The sequence below is a fragment of the Plecotus auritus genome, assembly GCF_963455305.1.
Source record: "Plecotus auritus genome assembly, chromosome: 7".
Lineage (NCBI taxonomy): Eukaryota > Metazoa > Chordata > Mammalia > Chiroptera > Vespertilionidae > Plecotus > Plecotus auritus.
In genome coordinates, this window is record NC_137774.1 from 1,240,415 (window position 1) to 1,262,804 (window position 22,390).

At 66.8% G+C, this 22,390-nt stretch overlaps 1 protein-coding gene across 2 annotated transcripts; it reads left to right on the plus strand.

Moving 5' to 3' along the window:
• The first annotated feature begins 7,012 nt into the window (after nt 1–7,012).
• Nucleotides 7,013–16,540, plus strand: NPTX1 (neuronal pentraxin 1). Of its 2 annotated transcripts, XR_013961194.1 has the most exons (6): nt 7,013–7,738; nt 8,011–8,218; nt 10,100–10,344; nt 11,780–11,959; nt 12,647–15,367; nt 15,550–16,540. XR_013961194.1 is itself a non-coding variant. In XM_080680011.1 (5 exons), exons 1-5 carry the CDS (start codon nt 7,292–7,294, stop codon nt 12,866–12,868), a joined length of 1,302 nt encoding a protein of 433 aa, XP_080536137.1. In that variant the 5' UTR covers nt 7,013–7,291; the 3' UTR covers nt 12,869–16,540. The 2 variants fall into 2 exon arrangements, 1 of the variants encoding a protein (XP_080536137.1); XM_080680011.1 differs by having other exon boundaries at nt 12,647–16,540.
• Nucleotides 16,541–22,390: the final 5,850 nt, after the last annotated feature.

Here is a 22,390-nt window from a genome sequence, read left to right on the forward strand (position 1 = left end):
GTAACCACCGCCATCGACCACGTCCTCTCTGTGCGCCAGGCCCCTGCCGCCCACCCTCCCTCACCCAGATCTCGCTGGTCAGCCGGGGCCGAGGCTGGGCCCAGAGCTCACAGGCGGAGCCGCCGTCCTTCCCGACATGCCTGGCCCTGCGCCCCAGGGCACCCAGCGCGGCCCTGTGACACTGATACTGGGGTGGGCTGCCCCCCCCCAGAGCTGACTGTGAAGCACCGTGCTGTCCCGCCCCAGGGCACCCAGCACCGCCCTGTGACACTGATACTGGGGTGGGCTGCCCCCCCCCCCCCCCAGAGCTGACTGTGAAGCACCGTGACGTCCCGCCCCAGGACCCCGCAGGTCACGCAGCGCCCGCGCTCTGGGCCCAGCCCGATGCCATCGGAGAACCATGTGGTTCCCAGCAGCCCGTGCCGGCGAGTCAGAAAGGGCAGGAAATGGAGACTTAAAACCACATGAGCTTCACAGAACACTACTAGCCGGAAAGCGCCCACATCGCCTCTGCCCGGGGCGCCCTGGGGCACACAGCCCAGGAAGGGTGTTCCAGGAAGGAAGGAAGGGAGGGAGGGGGGAGGGAGGGAGGGAGGGAGGGAAGAAGGGAGGGAGGGAGAGGGGAGGGAGGGGAGGGAGGGAGGGAGGAAGGGGAGGGAGGGGGGAGGGAGGGGAGGGAGAGGAGGGGAGGGGAGGGAGGGAGGGAGGGAGGGAAGGAGGGAAGAAGAGAGGGAGGGAGGGAGGGAAGAAGAGAGGGAGGGAGGGAGGGAGGGAGGGGAGGGAGGGAGGAGAGGGAGGGAAGGAGGGAAGAAGAGAGGGAGGGAAGGAGGAGGGAGGGAGGGAGGGAGGGAGGGAAGGAGGGAGGGGAGGGAGGGGGAGGAAGGGAGGGAGGGAGGGAAGGAGGGAAGGAGGGAGGGAGGGAAGGAGGGAAGGAGGGAGGGAGGGAGGGGAGGGGCGGGAGGGAGGAAGGGAGGAAGGGAGGGGGGAGAGGAGAGGGGAGGGAGAGGAGGAGGGGAGGGGGGAGGGGAGAGAGGGGGAGGGAGGAAGGGAGGGAGGGAGGGAGGGGCACTCAGAAGCCGGCCTTGCATTCCTGGGGCAGGTCCTGCTGCTGAGGCCGAGGCCCTGAGCCCTAAGGAGCCTTGATGGTCCGTCTGAGAAATGGGCGCAGTGACGCAGGACTAGCGCCGTCCCCCAGGTTCCCCGCAAGATGAGGGAGGGCAGGTGTGGGGCGCCTTGTCAGACGCAGGGTTCGAAAGAGCTGGTTCCCTCCTGCTCTCTGCGCACTGGCAGCCCTCCAGGGGTCCTGGTGTCAGCGCCCCCCCCCCCCGTACCTCCCCTGCACCCGGCACCCCCAGTCTGTCCACCAGGCTTCTCTGTGGCGGCGGCCCCGGAGCATGAGGCTGGGGGCCGCCCCCTGTGGAAGGCAAGGCACCGGCAGGAGTGAGAGCGTAACCCGGCGGGTACCCGCTGCCCTTATTCCGAAGCTCCGCCAGGCCGGCTCCTCCTGCCTTTCCCGCGCCCTCTCCCGGCGCCGGGCACATGGGAGCCCCACGAGCAAGGACACGGCTTGGAGGAGCCCACAGTGAGGGAGTGCAAACTGGGGTTCTTGGGTGGGGGCTCCGAGCCATCCCAGGCCCTGCGGGCTCTCCATGACTAGCGGGCGGGCGGGGAAGAGGGAGGGAGGTGTTGGGGTCCGGAGAGCGCCAGGGAGACGCTGAGAGGGTGGGCGCCGTCAGGGGCAGGCGGGCCTCTTCCCGGAATCTGGAATATGGTGTCTCCGTCTCCACGCCACCTCCCTGGGGTCTCCCTGAGGACTGGCTCCCACCCCAGCACTGCCGGGAGGATGCTCCAGGGCTCCCGCAGCCCTGGCTGCAGCTCCAGGTCCTCCCAGTATCCTCTCAGCATCTCCCAGGTCCTCCCAGTATCCTCTCAGCATCTCCCAGGTCCTCCCAGCATCTCCCAGGTCCTCCCAGCATCCTCCCAGCATCCTCCCAGGTCCTCTCAGGTCCTCCCAGTATCCTCCCAGCATCTCCCAGGTCCTCCCAGCATCTCCCAGGTCCTCCCAGCATCTCCCAGGTCCTCCCAGCATCTCCCAGGTCCTCCCAGCATCTCCCAGGTCCTCCTAGCATCTCCCAGCATCTCCCAGGTCCTCCCAGCATCTCCCAGGTCCTCCCAGCATCTCCCAGGTCCTCCCAGTATCCTCTCAGCATCTCCCAGGTCCTCCCAGCATGTCCCAGGCCCTCCCAGCATCTCCCAGTTCCTCCCAGCATCCTCCCAGGTCCTCCCAGCATCCTCCCAGGTCCTCCCAGCATCCTCCCAGGTCCTCTCAGGTCCTCCCAGTATCCTCTCAGCATCTCCCAGGTCCTCCCAGCATCTCCCAGGTCCTCCCAGCATCTCCCAGGTCCTCCCAGTATCCTCTCAGCATCTCCCAGGTCCTCCCAGCATGTCCCAGGCCCTCCCAGCATCTCCCAGGTCCTCCCAGCATCCTCCCAGGTCCTCCCAGCATCCTCCCAGGTCCTCCCAGCATCCTCCCAGGTCCTCTCAGGTCCTCCCAGTATCCTCCCAGCATCTCCCAGGTCCTCCCAACATCTCCCAGGTCCTCCCAGCATCTCCCAGGTCTTCCTAGCATCTCCAGGTCCTCTCAGGTCCTCCCAGCATCTCCCAGGTCCTCCCAGCATCTCCCAGGTCCTCCTAGCATCTCCCAGCATCTCCCAGGTCCTCCCAGCATCTCCCAGGTCCTCCTAGCATCTCCCAGGTCCTCTCAGGTCCTCCCAGCATCTCCCAGGTCCTCCTAGCATCTCCCAGGTCCTCTCAGGTCCTCCCAGCATCTCCCAGGTCCTCCTAGCATCTCCCAGCATCTCCCAGGTCCTCCCAACATCTCCCAGGTCCTCCCAGCATCTCCCAGGTCTTCCTAGCATCTCCAGGTCCTCTCAGGTCCTCCCAGCATCTCCCAGGTCCTCCCAGCATCTCCCAGGTCCTCCTAGCATCTCCCAGGTCCTCCCAGCATCTCCCAGTTCCTCCCAGCATCCTCCCAGGTCCTCCCAGCATCCTCCCAGGTCCTCCCAGCATCCTCCCAGGTCCTCTCAGGTCCTCCCAGTATCCTCTCAGCATCTCCCAGGTCCTCCCAGCATCTTCCAGGTCCTCCTAGCATCTCCCAGCATCTCCCAGGTCCTCCCAGCATCTCCCAGGTCCTCCTAGCATCTCCCAGGTCCTCTCAGGTCCTCCCAGCATCTCCCAGGTCCTCCCAGCATCTCCCAGGTCCTCCCAGCATCTCCCAGTATCCTCTCAGCATCTCCCAGGTCCTCCCAGCATCTCCCAGGTCCTCCCAGCATCTCCCAGGTCCTCCTAGCATCTCCCAGCATCTCCCAGGTCCTCCCAGCATCTCCCAGGTCCTCCCAGCATCTCCCAGGTCTTCCTAGCATCTCCAGGTCCTCTCAGGTCCTCCTAGCATCTCCCAGGTCCTCCCAGCATCTCCCAGGTCCTCCTAGCATCTCCCAGCATCTCCCAGGTCCTCCCAGCATCTCCCAGCATCTCCCAGGTCCTCCTAGCATCTCCCAGGTCCTCCCAGCATCTCCCAGGTCCTCCTAGCATCTCCCAGCATCTCCCAGGTCCTCCCAGCATCTCCCAGGTCCTCCCAGCATCTCCCAGTATCCTCTCAGCATCTCCCAGGTCCTCCCAGCATCTTCCAGGTCCTCCCAGCATCTCCCAGTATCCTCTCAGCATCTCCCAGGTCCTCCCAGCATCCTCCCAGGTCCTCTCAGGTCCTCCCAGTATCCTCTCAGCATCTCCCAGGTCCTCCCAGCATCTTCCAGGTCCTCCTAGCATCTCCCAGCATCTCCCAGGTCCTCCCAGCATCTCCCAGGTCCTCCTAGCATCTCCCAGGTCCTCTCAGGTCCTCCCAGCATCTCCCAGGTCCTCCCAGCATCTCCCAGGTCCTCCCAGCATCTCCCAGTATCCTCTCAGCATCTCCCAGGTCCTCCCAGCATCTCCCAGGTCCTCCCAGCATCCTCCCAGGTCCTCTCAGGTCCTCCCAGTATCCTCCCAGCATCTCCCAGGTCCTCCCAGCATCTCCCAGGTCCTCCCAGCATCTCCCAGGTCCTCCTAGCATCTCCCAGGTCCCCCCGGCATCTCCCAGGTCCTCCTGGTCCCTCTCAGTGCTTTCCCCGTGTTCTCGCAGCATCCTCCCTATTACCCACCTGGAGGGAGCTCTTTGCTGCTCAGGTGGAAGCGCTAGAGGATCTCCTGACTTGGCCGTAGCCCTGGAGCTGGACAGGCTCGGACCCAGAGTGAGCGAGGCCCTGCACAGCAGCAGCCCCGGGTGCTCCCTGGGCGGGCTCCACCCTCGCCCGCTGGGTAAACACCCTCAACGGCACGAAGTCCTGGGCACCCTGCCGGCCTCGGTGTCCCCACTCCTCCCACCTGCCTGCCTTTACCCCACTGGCCACACTCCCCAGGCCCCTGCCTCCCTGCACCAAGGCGCTCCCCCTGCCGCCTCTGCGCCCCTGGATTCCCTTCCATGGCTGGTTGCTGAGCTGGCTGCAGCTACATTTCCAGGAATTTAAAAGCTGATCGTTACGCACAGCCATCATTAAAATGTAAATTGTACAAACTTGGAAAGAATTAACTTTGCTGAGAATAAAAGTGCTACACACGCGGCCGCATCTCTCCTGGTTACTGTATCACACTGCGCGGCAGCCTCTGCGTTTGGGGTTATTTACGCGGATTGTGCTGCAGGGCGGGGACACCATGTAACTGAGGTCCTGGCTCTTCCCAGGCCCAGGCCCGCGTTCACAGTCTCCCCCGCTCCCCTCCCCCCCAATGCGGTTCCGAGGGGTGGACCGGGCCAGGCTGGGCGACCCGATCCCACAAACGAGGCTGCCCCTGCACCCCGACCTTCTGACCGGGAGGCTGGGCAGCGGCGTTCCTCGCAAACACCAGGATAGAGCCTCGGCCCGCGCAGGGCCCTGAGTCCAGTTAAAAGGATGCGAAGAAGGCCGGGGATGCGGGGTCTGACCCGCCGCGCCTGAACCGGGCCCCGTGGGCGCGCGCAGGAGTCCCCACAGCGCCTCCTGGCGGAGAGGTCGGTCGCTGGACCAAAGGGTCCGGGCCCCTGGACCGCTGTCTCCGCCCCTCTGGGCTCAACACTTCCCTCCCGGAGACCCCGCTGACCCTGGACACGACCCCAGGCCCCTCCTCCCCGCCTTGCCCGAGCGCTCAGGCCTCCTCTCCCGGCGGTGAGTGCGCGCGGGCATCCCCGGCCGCTCAGGACGCGAGGTCCCTGAGGGGGATCCCGCTCCGTCCACGCAGCCGCCCGGGCCCCACTGGGCTCCTTTCCGGCGTCCGCGAGCTGTCTGCCTCTCGCCCCAGGGTTGGGGGCGTGGAGAGGACCCCTGTGGGGGGACCCCTGGGGAGAGGACCCCTGTGGGGGGACCCCTGGGGAGAGGACCGCTGTGGGGGGGACCCCGTCTGTCTCTGGTTGGGAGTTGGAGACAGAAGCCGTAGCTCCGGGCGCACAGCCGCGTGGGGAGCCCCCGCCGCTGCTCCACGGTGGGCAAGCCGGGCCGCGGGGGGCGGACGCCAGGTGCGCGCGGGACGGGCAGGAGCCGCGCCAGGTGGCAGCCCCGGCGCGGGGTGGGCTCCAGGCTGAGACGTGGACGAAACGAAGGAGCGCAGGCAGCGGGGAGCCCCGGGCGCGGGAGGGGAAGAGGGAGCGAGGAGCTGTGCTTCCCCACGAAGCCCGCCTTCCTGCCACCCGCGCCCTGGCGCTGCCGGAGCTGCCCCGGGGCCCTTGGGCTGGGCCGCAGGGCAGGGCCCGCGCTCCCCGCAAGCTCGGCGGTCGCTGCTCCCGCCGGAGGGGAGGCTGCGGAATGAGGGGCTGCAGGTGTGTCGGGGTGTCAGAGGCTGCAGGGCTGAGGCTCAGTCCCCGCCTCCGGGAGTCCTGGCGCCTCAGTTTCCTCCTCTGTATAGTGGGCGCTTGGGAGGGTCGCTGACCGCCCCTGAGGGCCAGCGCTTCGGAACCGGCGCCGGAACCAGGAACCCCCGAGAGGTATCACAGTCGAACCCCGCAGAAAAGGCGGGAATGTGTGCGGAGGGTGGGGTGGGGGGGTCAGTAGGGGTGACAGTGGGTGTCGTGTGGAGCTCCGCAGGTCCGGGACCCCTCCCCGAAGACCCTGGGCCAAGAAGTGGGGTGATCTGGGGTGCGGGCGGCGGTGTCCAGGAAGCCCAATACGCACCCGCGGACACGCACAGGCGAGCGCAGAGATGGGAAGGCCTGCGAGGCGGGGGGAAGGGGCGGGAATGGGGCGGTGAGCGGGTCTCTCGGAAGCAGCGCGGGCTCCCGCCTCCCCTGGGGCCGCGGGGAGCGTCCACCCCGGAGGCCGCCTGCCCGGAATCGAGCGGCTCCGCCGGCAGGAAAGGCTCCATCCGCCAGGGCCGCCGCCGAGAAGTCCCCGCCCGCCCCGCCGGGGGCTGTCACTCTGGAGACGTCGCGGGCCTCCCAGAGTCCGGAGCTGGGCGGGAGGGGGGAGGGGGGGAGGGGGGGAGGGGGGCGCCGGATGCGCGGGGAGCGAGCAGTTTGTCATCTAAGGAACGCGGAGCGGCCCGCGCCCCCCCTCTGGACTCGAGGCTCCGCTGGGCCGCGCCCCCACCTGGCACACGGTGCCCACCACCTGAGTCCCTGGGGACCGCCCCCCCCCCCCCCAGCGTCCCCGGCCCCAGCTCCGCAGGTGTTTGGGCGGTCGAGCGAGTAGAACAGAGACCCGTCTCGGGCCCGCGTGGCCTCCTCCCACCCGCCCCCGAGTCCCGTGGGAGATTGGAGGCCATCGCGCAGGTGGCCCCCCTGAAGTCCGAGGCCGCGGCCTGGCCTCCCCCTCCCCCCCTCCCCCTCCCCCTCCCCCTTCCCCACCCCGCGCTCTCGGAGCCTTCGGGGAAGCGGCGCGGGCCGGGCGGGGGCGGGCCGCGGGGTGGGGGAGGCGCGGCGACGCCGGGTGGGGGAGGGGCCCTGGAGGAGGCGCCCCCCCTGTGCGCGGCGGCGACCCCCGCAGCTCCGGGGCCGGGGCCGCAATTAAAGCGGGATTCCTCCCCCGCTGACGTCGGCGGCGCGAGGCCCCTCCCGCGGCGGCATAAAAGGCGCGGGCTCCGCAGCGCAGGCGGCAGTGGGGGCCGGACAGCGCCTCGGTGCGGACTGCGCGGAGCCGGAGCGCAGAGCGCGGCCGCCGCGGAGCCCCGGAGCCTCAGCCGCCGAGCCGAGCCGACCGAGCCGGGCGCAGCGCCCGGGCCCGCGCCCGCAGCCATGCCCGCCGCCCGCGCCGCGCGCACCTGTGCGCTGCTCGCCCTCTGCCTGCTGGGCAGCGCGGCCCAGGACTTCGGGCCCACGCGCTTCATCTGCACCTCGGTGCCCGCGGACGCCGACATGTGCGGCGCGGCCGTGGCGGCGGGCGGCGCGGAGGAGCTGCGGGGCAGCGTGCTGCAGCTCCGCGAGACCGTGCTGCAGCAGAAGGAGACCATCCTCAGCCAGAAGGAGACCATCCGCGAGCTGACCGCCAAGCTGGGCCGCTGCGAGAGCCAGAGCACCCTGGACGCGGGCGCCGGCGAGGCCCGGCCGGGCTCCGGCCGCAAGCAGCCCGCCGCGGGCAAGCACGCCATGGGCGACCTGTCCCGGACCACGCAGGCCGCCGAGACGCTCAGCCAACTCGGGCAAACTTTGCAGTCGCTCAAAACCCGCCTGGAGAACCTCGAGGTCCGCGCGCGCCCCGGTTCCCCCTCCGGCTCGCGCGCCCCTCTGCCCTCGCCCCCCTCCCCCCACTCCCGACCCGGCCGGACACCCCCACCCCCGCCTGGCGCGGCGCTGCTGCCGGGCTGGGCCTCCCCGAGCTTGCGAGGCCCCGCGCATGGCCACTCGCCCCAGCTCCCCGCCAGGCCGCCCCCGCAGTCGCCCTGAGGGGACCGCGCCGGAGGCTCCCAGCCCGGTCCCCGCTCTGCGTGTAACCTGTGGCCCCCTGCACCCCGCAGCAGTACAGCCGGCTCAATTCCTCCAGCCAGACCAACAGCCTCAAGGACCTGCTGCAGAGCAAGATCGATGACCTGGAGAGGCAGGTGCTGTCCAGGGTGAACTCGCTGGAGGAGGGCAAGGGCGGCCCCAAGAACGACACGGAGGAGAGGGTCAAGATCGAGAGCGCCCTGACCTCGCTGCACCAGCGCATCAGCGAACTGGAGAAAGGTAACTGCCTGCCTGGCTCCCCACAGGAAAAACCCAGCCCCCCCCCATGCCTCCCCAATCCTGCACAGGGTTTGGGGCACCCAGGGGGCTGTTCCTGGGGCGGGGGGCTGGGGCCCTGAGCTCTGGCTGTGCTTGTGGAGGGAAGCAGAGAGGGGAAGGGATCCCTGGGGCCTCCTGCCTCCTACACACAAACACACACACACACACACATGCATATACACACGCATACACACACACAGAGACACACACATACACATATACACACGCACACGCACACACACACACACGCTCGCAGGATTCTCCCAGCCTGATTTGTTCAATCTTCAGTAACTTTGCCCTGTGGCCTGGGCAGCCTGGCCTTCCTGGGCAGGAAGCCTGGCTGGGGGGTCCCCATCCCTGCTGCTCGGGGCTGGATCTGGTCTTCCCGGTCCCCACAGACCCGAACAGGTCTCCTCCCAGCCCTCCTGCCCCTGCCCTTCCCTGGGGACCCCCCCCCCCCCGCCTTTGATCTTCTCTGTGGAGTGACCCAAAGCCTGGCATCTTGCACCCCCTGCAGTTCCCGGGCCCCTAAGTCCGAGGGATCCCGTGGCACCACGGGGCACAGGGATGAGCTGAGCGGCTTAGCCTTGGAAGTCGCAGAAATCAAACACGGTTGTAAGGGGGGGGGGTGCGCCTGGGCTCACAGCAGAACCACGTGACCCTTCTCAGACTGCAAAGTGTGCGATGGATTTAAACAGTGCCATCTTAAGGCACCTTACGTAACTGAAAAACAGCTCGGGAGGGGGGGAGGGGGAGGGGAGAGTGGGGGCACGAAAACAACCCCCCACCCCCACCCCCCTAGAGGCCCCCAAGGCCAGGCGACTGGGCCTGAGACCCTGTGGGCAGCACCTAGGAGCCAGGCCTGCCCTGTTCCCTGGCACGGGACTCAGGGCCTCCGGGAGCTGGCCCAGCAGGCTGCCTTCTAGAAACAACCCTCAGCCTGGGCCGGTTTAGCGCTGGGCTCCCCACAGGCCGGGCACACTCCAGCCGGCGGGCCTGTGTTCCGGCCCCGGGCCTGGCGCCCCTGCCCGCTGCTGGGTGGACATGTCGGGCACAGGGCGCACAGGCGGCAGCCACCTTGCTGCGTGGGTGGGGAGGGGGCGGGTGCATTCCCTGGAGACATCCCGGACCGACCGGAGGGCGCTGGTGGTGGCCGAGTGTGAGGGGGCAGCGGCCGGGAGGGAGCCTGAGTTTTCGGGAGGCACAGAAGCTCACCTGAGAGTGGGTGAGGGTGACAGCCTCCGAGCGCTCACCTCGGCCCCGGCCACAGGGCACCGGCTCCCTGCGGGCTCTCGGCGGGGCTCCACGCAGCTGCTAGGGCGGCCTGGGAGCGGCCCTCCCTCCGGGTGGTGGTGGTGGAGGGTTCTGGAATAGCTGGATCCTCGGGGCTAGTGGGCTGGGGCTGGGAGTGACCAGGAGCAGCGGTGTGCCGGCCTGGAGGGCGTGTGTCGGGCGCTGGGCCTGGCTGGCTCGGTGGGGACCCAAGAGGAAAGGTGTTTCTGAGCTCAGCAGCAGCCAGCAGCCTGCATTCAGGTCGGGCCCGGAGGGGCTGCGGCTCTTTCTGTCGGTGGAGACTTCCTTCCTCTGGGCCACACCTTGAAGGGTGACCCCCTCCCCCTCCCCAGGCCCCCGCAGCCCAGGCACCTGCCCCCCACCCCAGCCTCCGTGGGGCTGGGACCTGGGCCAGCTCCCCTGCTCAGGCCCTGCGCTCTGGAACAGGCACCCGCCCCCCACCCCGCGCCCCGGGCCTCCCTCCAGCACCTGTGGAGCGGAGGGCGGGCTTCTGACAGGGACCAGCCTCCCGGGGGGCAGGCGTCAGGACCGTGTCCCCGTCCCCCCCAGGCCAGAAGGACAGCCGTCCCGGGGACAAGTTCCAGCTCACGTTCCCGCTGCGGACCAACTACATGTACGCCAAGGTGAAGCGGAGCCTGCCCGAGATGTACGCCTTCACCGTGTGCATGTGGCTCAAGTCCAGCGCCGCGCCCGGCGTGGGCACGCCCTTCTCCTACGCGGTGCCCGGCCAGGCCAATGAGCTGGTCCTCATCGAGTGGGGCAACAACCCCATGGAGATCCTCATCAATGACAAGGTGGGCCTCCGGCTGGGCTGTGAGCGGCAGGGCGCAACCGCCGGGGACCCCTGTCCTGCTGGCCGCCGGGGACCCCTGTCCTGGCGGGCCGCCGGGGACCCCTGTCCTGGCGGGCCGCCGGGGACCCCTGTCCTGCTGGCCGCCGGGGACCCCTGTCCTGCTGGCTGCCGGGGACCCCTGTCCTGGCGGGCCACCGGGGACCCCTGTCCTGCTGGCCGTCGGGGACCCCTGTCTTGGGGGCCGCCGGGGCAGGTTCAGTGGCATAGGGTGGCTCAAGCACAGGTGCTGCTCTGGCCCAGGCGGGGCTGAGGGAGGGAAGGGAGAAGACCAGGAGAGCCCTGGCCGGTGTGGCTCAGTAGATAGAGCGTCGGCCTGCGGACGGAAGGGTCCTGGGTTCGGTCTGGTCAAGGGCACAGGCCTGGGTTGCAGGTTCCCTGGCCCTGGTTGGGGCGCATGCAGGAGGCAGCCAGTAGAGGTGTCTCTCTCACATCGATGTCTCTCCCTCTCCCACTCTCTCTAAAAAAAATCAATGGAAAAATACCCTTGGCCGAGGATTAAAACATACACACACACACACACACACACACACACACACACACACACCAGGAGAGAAGGGAGGGGCGCCCTTGCCCAACGCCATGAACGGGGTGAAGCTGGAACCTCCCCCAGACAGATTGCGAAGGATCTGGGGGGCCCTCCTTCCCGCAGATCCATCCCTGACTCCTCCTCCCTGCTTGGGGGAGCATCGATGCTCTGGGGGAGGGGGAAAGGTGCCCCTAGAAATTCTTCCTGAGTCCAAATCCATCAGCTTAGCCCCGACCCCCGCGGCGGGCGGCCTGTCCCTCCCGGAGCCTCCCCCACCTCGGCCTCCGTAGCCGCGTGTCAGCGGCCAGCTGTCACACGCCCCAGCCTCTGTGCCGTGTTGGTGGCGACTGTCTAAAAGCCAGGCTGGAGATCGGAGGCCAAGCCCTCGGGGCCTCACCCAGGAGGACATGCCTTTCTGGGCCCCATTTCCCCTTGGGTCTGTGGCACCCTCCACCCCGCGGGTGAGTGAACCTCCAGGCCGGAGCTTCCCAGGCGGCTGCCCTCCGCCCTGGCGTCTCAGATTCTCTGCCAGGCTGGGCAGGTGCAGACCAGAGGGCTGGCGGCGTGTGGAGTGACGGGGGAGGGAGGAGAGGTCCGGGGAGCGATGGCCTCGGACCCCAGGGGTGGGCTCTCCATCAGGGCTTGCGTAGGCTAAGAGGGGAGGGCATGGAGTGAGGAGGTTGTGGTTCAGATGGACCTCAGGGCCCTGATGGGTCACAGTCCCTCTGCCACGCCTCGACCCACCCACGCCCGGGCCGGCAGGGGGCAAAGCCGGCCGTGGTGCCTGGGGTTCATGGAGCAGTCACAGGACTGACCTGAGCCGTGACGGACGGCCCCTTCCCCGTCCCAGGTGGCCAAGCTGCCCTTCGTCATCAATGACGGGAAGTGGCACCACATCTGTGTCACCTGGACCACCCGGGACGGTGTCTGGGAGGCCTACCAGGACGGCACCCAGGGCGGCAACGGCGAGAACCTGGCGCCCTATCACCCCATCAAGCCACAAGGCGTGCTGGTGCTGGGCCAGGAGCAGGTACTGGTCGGGAGCCGGGGGGGGGGGGGCAGCAGGGGGCGCCCAGATCCACAGACCATCGGGGGAGGGGAGAGAGGTGCTGGGGGAGGGGGTGGGGGTGGGGGTGAGGAGGAAGCAAGCTGCAGCGGGAGGCGAGTTAGGCAGTGGTTTTGGGGGGCTGAGTGGGGAAATGCGGGCGGAGTGGGTGTGGGTCTCAGCACGCAGTGGCTGCACGCCTGGCTCGGGAAGGCCCCTCCTGCCTGCGCCACGCGCAGCTCACTTCCTGGGCGCGGTGTGTCCATCCGGCACCCGGAGGCCCGTGGCGGCAGCAGAGCCCAGGCCTCCCGTTCCCGTGGGCGATGGGGCCGGCAAAGTGGCCTCCCAGTCCCTGGACGAGAAGTGGGGAACGTGGGGGTGCAGTCGAGACCCGGCTCCTGGCTGCCCGCGCCCCCGCTGACCCCTCCCTCGCTGAGTGACTGGCTGCGGGAGAGGCGGGTCCGCCTCGGGCAGGGGTGGCCAGCAGCGCCCTTTCCCGGGCTCCCTGCGGGGGGCACTGTGGAGACCCAGAGACAGGACAGGGGACCGTGAGAGCCCCAGATGGGGAGGCTCGGGCGCTTGCCCCCTAGGGACGGCCCCCTCCCCAGCCTCCACCTCCACCCCCATCCCCCATTTCCCCCGCTCACCCTCATCCTCTGCTTTTCTCCGAAGGATACGCTGGGTGGCGGGTTTGATGCCACCCAGGCGTTCGTGGGCGAGCTGGCCCACTTCAACATCTGGGACCGCAAGCTGACCCCGGGCGAGGTGTACAACCTGGCCACGTGCAGCCCCAAGGCCCTTTCCGGCAACGTCATCGCCTGGGCCGAGTCGCACATCGACATCTACGGCGGGGCCACCAAGTGGACATTCGAGGCCTGTCGCCAGGTCAACTGAAGCCCCTCCGGCCGAGCCCCTGCCCTCGGCCCCGCCCGCCCCTCCTCTGCTCGTGCCACGATGACTGTCCTGTCTCCCCTCCCCAGGAATGACTCCAGGCCATTGCCCTCGCGTGCACGCACGCACGCACACACACGTGCGCACACACGCGTGCACACACGCATATACATGCAGACACACACAACCACACGTGCACACACCGCCTCGCTTGGTCCTCGTGCATGTGCCGCAGCCTGGCTTCCTGCCCCGAGGACGTCCGTTCCCCAGGCGGCCCCAGGCCAGTGACGCAGGGGACACTCAGCCGTGCAGGAGTAGGTGAGAGGCTGCGTGTGCGTGTGCGTGTGCGTGTGCGTGTGTGTGTGTGTGTGTGCGCGCATGTGCCTGCGCGTCTGCGAGCGCGTGTCTCCGGGGAGCCTCTTCTTTCAGAACGAGGTGTTTCATTTCCGCCTTCGCGGCGCCCGGAAGCCGTGGGGGCGCAGCTCCGTGCCGCACGCGTTTGTCTTTGTTGGCCGAGCGTGTCCGGAGCTGCCTCTCTCGGTGACGGGAACGTTGTTCAGCGGTTTGTAAAGGCGGGGCCTGCGGGGTTTTTCTGCGGCGGAGTGAGTGCTCTCGGAGGCTGAAGGCAGGCCGTGTCCTGGAGGCCCAGCTGCTCGGGGGCAGAGGAGCGGGGAGGGGGCCCCGGCAGCCCCCGCGCCCCATGCCCCACCCTGCCGCGGGCATCCTGGGGGCAGGCTCTTGGCCTTCCCCCCTCCTCACACCCAGAGCCTGGGCTCCAGCCTCCCTTCCGGCCGCCAGCCTTCCTGCCCCCGCTGGTCCCTGAGAGAGGAGTGCCGCCCGCCCCCCTTTTGCCTCTGGTCATAGACACGCAGAGCCTTCGGGGGGCGGCTCGAGAGGGGAGCCCACACCCTGATTAGGACCCAGCCATGCAGGGCCACGGAGGCCCCGCCAGCCCTGGGGACACCCACAGCCATACTCCTCCCCTCTCAGGGCCCAGGGAGCCGGCTCTGCAAGTCCTCCAGGGGCAGCGTCCCCGGAGACCTCTGGGGGGACGGGGGGGGGCGGGGAGGCAGACATGGCCAGGCCCGGCCCTGAAACCCACTCGCCTGTGCAGGGCTCCAGGCCTGGGACTGTCCCCAGCTGGTGACACTGAGACCCCACCCTGTTCAGAAGCTGTGATGTGTGTTTTCCCCGTGAAAAGCCATCCTGCACATTCCTTCTAGTCCTTCCGAGGCGGGGAGGCGTGCGTGTGCGTGCGTGTGCGTGCGTGCGTGTGCGTGCGTGCGTGTGCATTAACTGAGTGTGCCTGGGGTGGGCCCCCTGCTTTTTGTGCGGCATCTGGGGGTCACACGCCCCGAGGGCACCTGGACTCAATACAGCAAATGGCTGGCATGTCTTTCTGGGCACCCTGCCCCCTGCCCCTCCTCTGCAGCTGCAGAACTCCCTTCTGGAGGGGCAGGTGTCCCCCCCGTCCCGTCCCCCAGGGGCGCCTGTCCCCCTAAACGCAGGCCCATACTGTGTCGGAACCCAGTGCACCTGTGTGTCTGTGTTGGTGTCTGTGTCCGTGTCCACGTGGGCGTCTGCACGGTGCCCACTGCCAGCCCACAATGCATCGCTCTCGTGCAGAGGGCGCGTCCAGGCTGCGCCCGCGGCTCAGCAGTGGCTTCTTCTGACCATTGTGCTTCGTCCGGGCCGTAGGCCTCGGCATCTTGGGGTCTGCGGGGTCTCCTCTGCTTGCATGTCCCTCGGGGTGGCGCGTCCCCGGCTCCCTCAGTCCCACGTGGTTCCCTGCCTGCATGGACTTCTCCAGTCCTGTGTTCTGTGCTGAGTGCCACCCATTGTCCCGTGACCATCCATGTAGCTACCGAAAACGGCTGGGAAAGCAAGCCGAGGGCACCGGGGGAGGTGCCGGGAAGGGGGTCCACGTCCCCCTCCCCCTCCCCGCTCCCCACACACACACACACCGAGCCGTGTAGGAAGAGAACAGGCCTAGAGCACCCCTGGGAGAGAGCGTGAGCTTGGAAGCACCCCCTAGACCAGACCGCCCCCTCCCCTCGGCCACCCGGGAGCGGCCACGAGGCCAGGCCCAGCACGCGGTGCTCTCGGGCAGCGCCCCACCCGCCCCTGCCAGGCCCGGGACCCCAGACCCCAGACCACCTGCCCAGCTGGTGCGGTGGGAGCTGTCCGTTCAGGACCACAAGCCATCCTCTGCCCTAACCCAGACGGGCAGAGCATCCCGGACGCTAAGTCTGTGTCCACCTCCAGACCCTTCCCTGCCCGCCCTCCCCTGACGCCCCCTGGTGCCAGGGACCCAAACTGACATTTAGCTCCCCACCCCACCCGGAGCCTGTGCCACGCCCCTCGACGCCCTCACTGTGTTAACACTTGGCACTCGGCCGCCCCGAGAGGCCGCCGACAGCCACAGATCTAATCCGCCTAGTCCCCATCTCCGTAATCGGACCGACGCCCCCCCCTGCACTGACAAACCCACGCCTTTCTCAGGTAAGCCATTTTATACACACGGAGATCAAGCACTGTGGGCGCCCAGTCCCACGGCCCCCTGCGCGCGCGTCCCCCCGCGGAGCGCTGCCCGCAGGCTCTCCCTCGGGGTGGGGGCCTGAGATCCCACTTGAATCGTAAGCCTTCTTGCTTTTGATAACACGGTATTCTTTCTCTTACTGTAGAAGACAACGTTTATTACCAAAACAAGAGTATTTTTATGAAAGAAAAGGACAAACCTAGAAATCCACTCACCCTATCTATCTTCCCTCGCCACCACGTTCAGGCTCCACGGGCTGGAAGCGCGCACGTTGGGAGAGACGCGTTTCGTACGCTTTCCTTTTTTTCCTTTTGTAGATCCCCCGTTTCTCTTCTGAGACAGCAAAGATCCCTTTGTCACCAGCCCCGGGGCCTGGGACCACGGGGGTTGTCTCCTGGGCAGCGGAGGGGAGAGGAGAGGCTGGCGCGAGGTGTGCGGCCACCCGGTGAGCTGGGGGGAGGGGGGGTGGCTGGGGGAAGTGGCCGCCTGCTCTCGGGGCGCGTGGGGACCGGGGTGTGAATGGGCCGGAACGGGCCGGAGCAGCGCCAGGCCTGGGCCTCACCGTGGACCTGTCGGTGGGGACCGAGTTGAGGCCTTGAGGAGCGAGGGTGGTGCGTTGTTCCCGTGAGGGGGATGGGATTCTGTGGGACCGCGCGGCAGCCGGACCGTGGCTGGAAGCGGGGGCGTGCGGCGTCCCCCTCTCCGTCGTCGCGTGTCCGTGTGCGCGGCTGTCGGCGGGAACGGGTCGCTTCGGCCCCGCGGGCTTAGTCAGCTTGGAAGGGGAACGAGGCAGCAAGGAGAAGCGCCCAGGACTTGCTCCCAATTTTGTCTGATTTGCCAAAACAAAACCCCAACAGCACAGCAAGCCCCCTGGTTGATGGTCGCCATGTACATACTGTATCATAGGGAGAGGATCGGTGTGCCCTACCTTTTCATTATTTGCTAACCAAAGCTGAACATTCTCATACGACGCGCAGCCCTTTGGCCCACCAACGGGGCCGGGACCACGGGGCCGCCACCTCCCCGCCGTGATTTGGGAAAACGCACTATTTCTACTGGTCTCCTTGCTTCCTCTCATTTTCTTGCTGAAACATGAATTGTCAAGTTTATTTTTACACAGTAAAGAGTGAAGAAAGGCCCTGTCTCCTTGGAATGTCTTCGCCTCCACCCGCCGGGCACCTCGGGGACCACCCAGGGGACCCTCGCCCGCTTTGCCTGGGTGCTGTGCTGCCCCCCCCCCCCCGGGGGCACTGGGACATGGGAACAGGGAGGGGCACGGGGTTTGATCTCCCACCCCCGGCACGCACACTCACACGTGGACGCGCACACTCACATCCCCCCCTGTGTGTGCGCACACACACACACACACGCTTGCGCACACTCACATGTGGACATGCACACTGGGTTCCAGAAGGCACTGAGACCCTCCTGCACAGTCCTCGGGGGTCTGGACACTGCCCTGTACTCCCCACAGCCCCCCCCCCCCCCCCGTGGGCCTTCAGTGCGGGGCCCCCAAGGCCTGAGAGCTTGGAGACGTGGCTGGGTTGGGGGGAGCTCCCGAGGTTGGGCCCTGGGACGTGGGCTGCAGCGCTGGCCTCGGGGGATCTGGTCCGGCAGCTTGCAAGACCCGGAGGCCAGGCCCCGGCTTCCGGCGGCTCCCAGGCGGCTTCCCGCTCTGCCCCTTCTCCTCCCGGGACCCCCACGCTCAGCCTCTGGGCTCTCTGGGAGCTCAGTGCTCCCAGAAACAGGAGGGCAGTGGGGGCGGGGAGTTGCAAAGGTTCTAGAACTCTGTGGAAGGTTCTAGCTCAGAGCTCAGCTTCCTCACCGGAACCAGAAGCCTTTCGGAGGATGCTGGAAGGCGCCCTGCTTCCTGCTTGGGCTCAGCCCGCTGGGCCAGGGCAGCAGGGGCCCTGGGGGGTGTCCTGCCCTTGGACCACACGCCTGTTCGTATTTCTCGTCGTCACGGGGAGAACCAAGTCACGACGTCCCCCCCCAAGTTTCTCAGCTGCCATCTCCTCGGGGGGCACGGGGGCTGCACCTCGGAGGTCGGGGCCTTAGCGCCCGCCTGGCCCCTGACCTTCCTCTCCGAGCTGGGCGCCCTGGGGACCACCTGGCCTTTCAGCACCTCCCACTCGGGAAGGGTGGGGCGGGCAGAGAAGGGAGTTAGGGAAACGGAAAGCCACAACCAGCCCTTGGGAACTTCCTCCCTCCCTCCCTCCCTCCCTCCCCCTCCCTCCCTCCCTCCCTCCCTCCCTCCCTTCCTCTTCGGGACATATTTCTGGCCAGCCCCTGGGCCAGGTGCCCCATCGCTGGGCTGCTGGGCAGAGCGTCCCCGCCAGCTCCCGGTGTGGAAACGTGAAGACACATGGCGGGTGGGGGGACGGGAGCGTGCAGGCCTGGCTGTAAGACTTGCCAAGGAGCCGCCTGTCCCCTGCTGCGCACTGTGCTTCTCACTTCAGGCCCAGGCAGCGGCCATCTGCTAGGTGGGCATGGAGACATGTTCGCGGTGCAGAACGTCGGCTGCCGCGGGGAGCCATGCGCTCAGCGCAGAGCCAGCCGGCAGAGGAGCTGTCTGAGGCGCAGGGCAGGGCCAGGGGAGCCGAGGGGCTGCCGACACCCCTGCCCCCTGCCCCCCCCCCCCACCCGGCCAGGCTCCGGGCCTTTCCGGAAGTGTAGGGGCCTTTGCAGGGGGTTGCACGGCACCCCCTTTACAGCTTTACTGAGATAGAGTTAACGGGTCATACAATCCACCCCCTTAAAGTGTACATTCGCCCGGCCGGTGTGGTTCACTGGTTGAGCGTCTCTCTCTCTCTCTCTCTCTCTTTCTCTCTCTCTCTCTCTCTCTCTCTCTCTCTCTCTCTCTCTCTCTCTCTCTCCCTCCCTCCCTCTCCAAAATCAATAAACATACATTTAAAATAAAGTGTACAATTCAATGGCTTTGGAATATTACTGATTTTTTAAAAATTGCGGTGAATATGTATAACACTAGAGGCCCGTTGCACGGGGGGCCCTCAGCCCAGCCTGCACCCTCTCCAATCTGGGACCCCTCAAGGGATGTCTGACTGCCCGTTTAAGCCCGATCCCACCAGGATCGGGCTTAAACGGGCAGTCGGACATCCCTCTCACAATCCAGGACTGCTGGCTCCCAACTGCTCGCCTTCCTGCCTTCCTGATTGCCCCTAACCGCTTCTGCCTGCCAGCCTGATCACTCCCTAATCACTCCCCTGCCAGCCTGTTTGCCCCTAACTGCCCTCCCCTGCAGGCCTGGGTCCCCCCCAACTGCCCTCCCCTGCAGGCCTGGTCACCCCTAACTGCCCTCCCTTGCAGGCCTTGTCCCCCCCAACTGCTCTCCCCTGCAGCCCTGGGTCCCTCCCAACTGCCTTTCCCTGCAGGCCTGGTCACCCCCAACTTCCCTCCTCTGCCGGCTTGGTCACCCCTAACTGCCCTCCCCTGCTGGCCTGATCGCCCACAACTGCCCTCCCTTGCAGGCCTGGTCCCTCCCAACTGCTCTCCCTTGCTGGCCATCTTGTGGTGGCCATCTTGTGTCCACGTGGGGGCAGGATCTTTGACCACATGGGGGCAGCCATCTTGTGTGTTGGAGTGATGGTCAATCTGTATATTACTCTTTTATTAGATAGGATAGAGGTCTGGTGCATGGGTGGGGGCCAGCTGGTTTGCCCTGAAGGGTGTCCCGGATCAGGGTGGGGGTTCCCTTGGGGCGTGGGGCGGCCTGGGTGAGGGGCCTGTGGTGGTTTGCAGGCTGGCCACGCCCCCTGGCGACCCAAGCGGAGGCCCTGGTATCTGGGATTTATTTATCTTCTACAATTGAAACTTTGTAGCCTGGATTGGAGCCAAGCCTTCTGCTCGCTCCGTGGCGGCAGCCATTTCTATTGGGATTTATGTATCTTCTATAATTGAAACTTTGTAGCCTTAAGCGGAGGCCTGGGCCGGCCAGGGTGTGCGGAAAGCTTGGCTTCCTCCATCACCGGGGGCAACCCTAGCCTCCTGCTCTCTCCAGCTCCGTGGCTGCCTCCATTTCTGTTTGGGTTTATGTATCTTCTATCATTGACACTTTGTAGCCTTGAGTGGAGGCCTAGGCCGGCAAGGGCAGGCGGAAAGCTTGGCTTCCTCCATCGCCGGGGAAACCCAAGCCTCCCTCCTGCTCTCTGTGTCTGTAGCCATCTTGGTTGGGTTTATTTGCATATTCGCCCCTGATTGGCTGGTGGGCGTGGCTGGTGGGCGTAGCGGAGTGATGGTTAATTTGCATATTGCTCTTTTATTAGAGAGGATAGTATTTAGCATTTTAATGTTTTGAAGTATAGGATTCAGTGTTGCGCAGCCACGGACTTTGTTCCCAAAGCTCGCTCAGGCTCCAAACAGAAACTGTCCCCGTTGAACACCAGCTCCTCCCTCGCGCCCCCCCCCCCTCCTCTGATCGCCTCCGTCCTGTGCACATGGCGGGTGCAGGCCCGCGTGTACCTGGGAGCGCGGGGTGCTTGCCCTTTGTGGCTGGCTTCCTTCACGGAGCACCGTGTCCGGGGCCCATCCACATCGCAGCAGGGCCAGCGCCCTTCCGTCTGACGCCGAGGAGCCGCCCTCCGCCCGGGCAGACGCACCTGCTGACCCAGCACCTGCGGGCGACACGGGCTGACGCCTTTCGGCCGTGAATGCCGCTGCCGTGCCCGCGGGCGTCCACGTGTGCCCGCCCTCGCCGTCCGTTCTTTGGACACACACACAAGCGGACTCACAGGCAACCCCATGTTTAGCTTTTGTGCTGATGGATCGATTTCAGAGAGAGACGTCGGTCTGTGGTTCCCCTTATTCAGCACTCCTTGGCGCTTCCTGTGCGTGCCCTGACCAGGGATCGAACCCGCAACCTTGGTGAATGGGGACGACGCTCTACCCCACTGAGCTCCCTGGTGGGCTCTGTGCTCAGCTTTCCGAGGAGCGAACCACCCAGCACCTGTCATCCCCACGGCCAGGTCCGGGGGCTCTGACGTCCCCGCGACGCTGGCGTTCCTGCTGTTTTATTTCTCTTCGGGTGCCAGCCCGTGGGTGTGAGGCGGGGTCTCCCCGTGGGTGTGAGGCGGGGTCTCCCCAGCGACTATGTGTTGACGGGTGGTCGTGGTGCGTCCTCTTTTGAGAAAGGCCCAGTCAGCTCCTGGCCTGTTGACAGCGGTGCGTGCTGTTGCGCGCGGAGCCTTACGTGTCCCGGTGTTCGTCCCTTACCGGGCGGGTCACTGGTCTCTGCCCTTCCCGGGGTGTCTTCTCACGCCCCTGAGGGCGCCCTCTGAAGTTCAAAGGGCGTTGACTTTCGGCCGATCTGGTTTCTTCCTGCCGGTGCCTGCCGTGTCACATCGAGAAACAGTCTGCTGACGGACGTCCACGCCTCGCCGAGCACCGCGCCCGTGGGAACAGGCTCCGTGTTATTCCGAGGCCCCGCGCCGTGTTCGCCGTGTTCGCCGTGTTCGCCGCGCCGTGCCAGCCGCGCACACTGTCTGCACCGGAGCCGGCGGGCAGGGCCGTGCCCCCCTCACAGAGGCCCCCCCGGCTTCCCGCTCTGGCTCGGGGCCTGGCTCTGCAGAAGTTCTGTTCTCCAAGAATCCCAGGCTGTCAGCGCAGATGCTGAGAGGAGGGAACAGACGCTCTTTCAGATCCGCACCCACTGCTTCCCGCCCGGGCCTGCGTGGCTGGGCGAGGAGAAGCCGGGGGCTTCCGAGGGCCTGGAAGTGGCTGCCGGGTCCGGGTGGGGGGGGGGGGGTCGGTCCGGGAGGGGAACGGGGAGCTGAACTTCCTGCAGGGGCGGGACTAGGGTTTTCACAGACGCCCTGGGAGGGAGACATGAGCGCCAGGTTACAGAGAGTGGGGACAGAGGGCAGAGAGAGACGGCGGGCCGCAGGGGCAGGGCCCAGCTGCCCAGAAATGCCCCCGGGGCAGGGAGCGGAAGCAGGGAAGGTGGAGGGGGCTGAGCAGGAGGAGACCCTCTCGGGACACGCGTCTTCCACCAGATACCGACGGGGGCTGTCCCGGGCTGAACAGTGTCCCCCAGTCTCGTGCCCACCCGGGACCCGTGAACTCCGCCTCACCTGGAGAGAGGGGCTTTGCACACGTGATCGTGAAGGTGGATACACGGGACCCTTGGGCTCTAATCCAACGACTGGGCCCGTGTGCCAAGAGGGACGTGCGGTCAGAGGCTCGGAGATGCGGGAGAGGCCCGTGAAGATGGAGGCAGAGCCTGGAGGGTCGCGCCCACAAGCCCGGGAAGCCAGGGTCCCGGGCAGCCCCAGCGCCCAGAGGAAGACGGGGGCAGCCTCTCTTGGAGCCTCCAGAAGGACCCGGACTCCGTGACCTCAGACCCGTGGTCCCCAGAACGGGGGGAAGATGAGAACCCACTGTTTTAAGTGCCCTCCTCCACCCCAGGCTGTGGCGTCTCATCACGGGAGCCCACGGGACTCATGGAGGCTCAGGCTTCGAACCGAGTCCCAGAGGAGAGGGGCCCCGAGGCTGGAGGGGGGGCAGTCTCGAGCCCCAGGGTCGCGCTCTCCGGCCTCAGGGCCCAGGGCTGCCAGGCTGCTGGCCCCCAGCGAAGGGGAGGCCGGGAAGCCGTCTGGTCAAAGTCCGCCCCCGCCCCCCGCCGCCCCTGCACCCTACCTCTCCCACCGGGACTGGCAGGTCCCTCATCCTGACCCTGTCCCCCAGCCCCTTGCCCCGACCTAAGAGGAGGGGTGGAGAAAATCGGGGAGCCCAGAGAAGAACATGGAGTTTAGAGGGACCCTCTGCATGAGGACGAGAGCGCTCTGGGAACCTGAGGCTACACCTGCATCAGCCGTGACTGCGCCTTTGTCTGCCCTGGAGCCTGTGTGTGTGTGCGTGTGTACGCGTGTGCATGTGCAGGTGCGTGTGTATATGTGTGTGCAAGTGTGGGCGCATGCATGTGCATGTCTTAGTGTTAGTGTATGTGTGTGCACGTGTGTTAGTGTGTGAGA

Coding starts and splice junctions, on each gene's coding strand:
- NPTX1 (XM_080680011.1), top strand. CDS start 7,292: ATGCCCGCCGCCCGCGCCGCGCGCACCTGTGCGCTGCTCGCCCTCTGC. Junction 10,345..11,779: donor AGATCCTCATCAATGACAAG/GTGGGCCTCCGG, acceptor TCCCCGTCCCAG/GTGGCCAAGCTGCCCTTCGT. Junction 11,960..12,646: donor TGGTGCTGGGCCAGGAGCAG/GTACTGGTCGGG, acceptor TTTTCTCCGAAG/GATACGCTGGGTGGCGGGTT.